Source organism: Austrofundulus limnaeus, unplaced genomic scaffold (assembly GCF_001266775.1).
Source record: "Austrofundulus limnaeus strain Quisiro unplaced genomic scaffold, Austrofundulus_limnaeus-1.0 Scaffold347, whole genome shotgun sequence".
In the NCBI taxonomy this organism is placed as follows: Eukaryota; Metazoa; Chordata; class Actinopteri; order Cyprinodontiformes; family Rivulidae; genus Austrofundulus; species Austrofundulus limnaeus.
In genome coordinates, this window is record NW_013952749.1 from 347852 (window position 1) to 351667 (window position 3816).

At 42.3% G+C, this 3816-nt stretch overlaps 1 protein-coding gene across 1 annotated transcript in view; it reads left to right on the forward strand.

Annotated features, from left to right (window-relative positions):
- The window catches only part of galnt9 (polypeptide N-acetylgalactosaminyltransferase 9), a 127923-nt gene that overhangs the window by 109263 nt on the left and 14844 nt on the right, over positions 1-3816 (forward strand). Inside the window, exon 7 of the mRNA XM_014022897.1 lies at positions 2363-2548. Within this exon, the coding sequence (XP_013878351.1) occupies positions 2363-2548 (186 nt within the window). The remainder of the gene's footprint in view (positions 1-2362; positions 2549-3816) is intronic.

Consider the following 3816-nt stretch of genomic DNA (forward strand, 5'->3'; position numbering starts at 1 on the left):
TTTACAATCCTAATACTGAAATGAAAACAAGGTAAAAAAAAATACTAACAAAAAATGTTGACTCAAATAAAGAGCGAGCTAAACCCAAAGGGAAAATAAACAAACAAAAAGATATTTATTAAATCCTACTCCCTTATCAAAAGCAAAAATAGGAAGAATTCAGAATATAATTATATATCATTGCCTCCAGCTTTGGTGTATTACTTTTCAAATACTAATACTCTCACATGCATTCAGTAAATGTCAGAGTTCAACACACATTCTGCTGTAAAAAATTCTTTATTTTTCCTTCCAGCTCATGTTCAGGGTCTCAGGTGTCCCAGAGGTGGACCATATACAGCTCCCTGGACAGGTTGTGAATGCATCACTGAATGTGATGATAATTTTAAGGTGGGAAAAAATATCTGACAAAGAAAACAGGCAATCTGGTAAAGTGAAAATGCAGAATCAGGGTCTGGTTTGGAGCTGGCGTAACTTACAGGTGTACCTGGTTTCTGATTACAAAGCCGTAAAAAACAAAGGGCAAATACTTCATTACTGTACTTAAGTAGAAACTTTGGTTATTTGTACTTTACTTGAGTAATTGTTTTTCAGATGTCCTTTTACTTTACTTATATTTTCACGCAATTATACTTTCTACTCCTTACATTTTATTCTTAAAGTAAGAAATAGAATTTAATTTTGTTTTCATTTAATTGCATTTTGGCTTATTTTTATTCTGGTTTGCTAGTTAAAAAATAAAAAATCCTATAAAGTGAATTAAACTGTGATTGAATGAGAAGTATTTACCTTTCTGACACCTTACTTGTTTGTATGCAATCCATTGTTATCACATCATTTCACCCCAGCAGGACATACTATAGAAGAGGTAGCCTAATATGGAAATGATTGTGGCAGAGATATATTATATATACAGCTGATACAGGTAGCCTAGTGTATCCCAAAAATTGTATTAACATTTTATTATATATTTTTAATATGTTATTATTGCATTTAGAAAAATCTTTATTCTGGAGAGGTGACCTCCAAATTATGCATTGTAACAGCTCACTTTACACTTTGGGCCTGGATACAGGCTGTTAGGTCACTGTACGACCAGTGCCAGAGCTTGGTCCGAATTGCCGGTAGTAAGTCGGACTCTTTTCTGGTGAGAGTTGGACTCAGCCAAGGTTGCCCTTTGTCACCGATTCTGTTCATAACTTTTATGGACAGAATTTCTAGACGCAGCCAAGGTGTTGAGGGGATCCTTTTTGGTGACCTTAGGATCACATCTCTACTTTTTGTGGATGATGTTGTCCTGTTGGCTTCATCAGATCCTGATCTCCAGCTCTCGCTGGAGCGGTTCGCGGCCGAGTGCGAAGCGGCCGGGATGAGGATCAGTGTCTCCAAATCTGAGACCATGGTCTTGAGCTGGAAACAGGTAGCGTGCCGACTCTGAGTCGGGGAGGAGGTCCTGAACCAAGTGGAGGAGTTTAAGTATCTCGGGGTCTTGTTCACGAATGAGGGAAGAATGGAGCGGGAGATCGACAGGTTGATTGGTGCTGCATCTGCAGTGATGCGGGCGCTGTATCGGTCTGTCGTAGTGAAGCGGGAGCTGAGCCAGAAGGTGAAGCTCTCAGTTTATCAGTCGGTCTACGTTCCTACCCTCATCTATGGTCACAAATTTGGGTAGTGACTGAAAGAACGAGATCACAGATACAAGTGGCTGAAAAGAGTTTCCTTGGCAGGTGTCTGGGCTCTCCCTTAGAGATAGGGTGAGAAGCTCTGTCATCTGGGAGGGACTCAGAGTAGAGCCGCTGCTCCTCCACGTCAAGAGGAGCCAGTTGAGGTGGTTCATCTGGTTAGGATGTCTCCTGGACGCCTCCCTGGTGAGATGTTCCGGGCATGTCCCACTGAGAGGAGGCCCAGAGGAAGACCCAGGACACGCTGGAGGGACTATGTTTCTCGGCTGGCCTGGGAACGCCTTGTGATTCCCCCGGAGGATCTGGCCCAAGTGGCTGGGGAGAGGGAAGTCTGGGTCTCTCTGATTAGACTGCTGCCACCGCGACCCGACCCCGGATTAGCAGCAGAAAACGGACGGACGGACAGCTCACTTTTACTCAATACTTTTATTTTTGATACTTAAGTTCAGTAAATATCAGATACTTTAAGGTTACATCTTTTATGAATGATTTCCAGTTTCAAAATAGCAAAATGGTGATAGCCCAAATGTTGTGGTTTCTAAACTGTAGTCTGCAATTGCTTTTGTACTTGGATTATTCCCTGTATGGTCTGTTATGACTTCACTGTTATTTTCATCGTGGTTAATCTTCAGTACAAAGCCCTGTGTGAATAACTAACAACTCTTCTTCCTGTTGTCTAGGTGTGGCAGTGTGGAGGGAGCATGGAGGTCCTGCCATGTGCCAGAGTGGCCCACATCGAGCGCACCAAGAAGCCCTACAACAACGACATTGACTATTACGCCAAACGCAATGCACTGAGAGCCGCTGAAGTGTGGATGGATGAATACAAATCCCACGTCTACATGGCCTGGAACATTCCCATGAACGTAAGACTTTCTTCACCTTCAATCACTTGCAGCCTCTCAATAACTGAGAACACCTTTGCCCCTCCTCACATATTTTCTTTTCACTGTTGACTTGCAGCCTTGGCAAAACTCAAGTCAATAAAAATTCAAAATTCTGATTTTATCCCGCTTGACCTTCACACTTCSAACAAGACATAGAATCAGCCCAAACAGACGAGCACGGTGGGCAAGTGAAGGAGACAAGCATCTTATGTAATGATGATTTTCATACACGTCAGTTTAGTTTAATTGCTTTCAAGGGTCTTTTGAGATGAGCTGCACAACAGTAAACAGATGCTTTCATTAATAAGAGGTTTAATATTGAATTGTAATCGCCTCAGAGGGCATGCAGTGTGAGATGGTTTTAAATGAAAGACAGAGGAGTAGAAGAGTTAAAAAGCTGCTGAAAGCTGCATGGTATTCAGAACAATAAGTATTTGCTGAAGATACCTAAAGTGCGCGCCTTCCTTTAAAGCAGCCACACAATKGTCTCAAAAATGAGGGTTAGTGCACGTTAGAATGACTGAGAGCAGGAGGATATGTGTGCAACATTGAGAAGGGCTGTAGAAGTGGCAGGTGACAAACTAACCAATCAGGCCACATCCCTCCACGAGTATTATTACCARCACAGTGGCACGGCATGTTATTACCCCTGCTGTCCTGTGGAGTAGAGTTATTTTGTGTACAGTGAGGAGCTAATGCTACGATTATTCCATGGAACCCCCTCCAAACTGACCCATACACACTCACTGATCCTTGTTATTGTCTGAGGTACCTGCTGAGAGTCCAATTACTTTGAATTGGAAAGGTTTTACGATTCCCCACAGTGGGCTGCCCCGGGTCCAAATGCCACACAGCCTCTCAGTGACACCAAATGTGCTTGTTAGTGTTGCTTTCTGAAAACAGGTGGCCGTTTCTAACTAGAATCCGTTTATTAACACATGTTGAAACAGTATTTCACAGTTGATGATATAAAGGATTTTGCTTAGACACATGAAAATATGAAGTATGTGTTTGTGTGTAAGTAAGGGAGAGGGGGTACAGTGGTGGGTGGGAGGGGTTTTTATTCTATAGGARGCTTAATGCTCTTCAAATGGCATGTTTCGTGTGTTATGTAATCATAGAGAATGTTTTTTGTATACTAATACACATAAAAGCAGTTTCATGCCTGCACAGATTTAGAGCTCTGTGTGTGTGTGTGTGTGTGTGTGTGTGTGTGTGTGTGTGTGTGTGTGTGTGTGTGTGTGTGT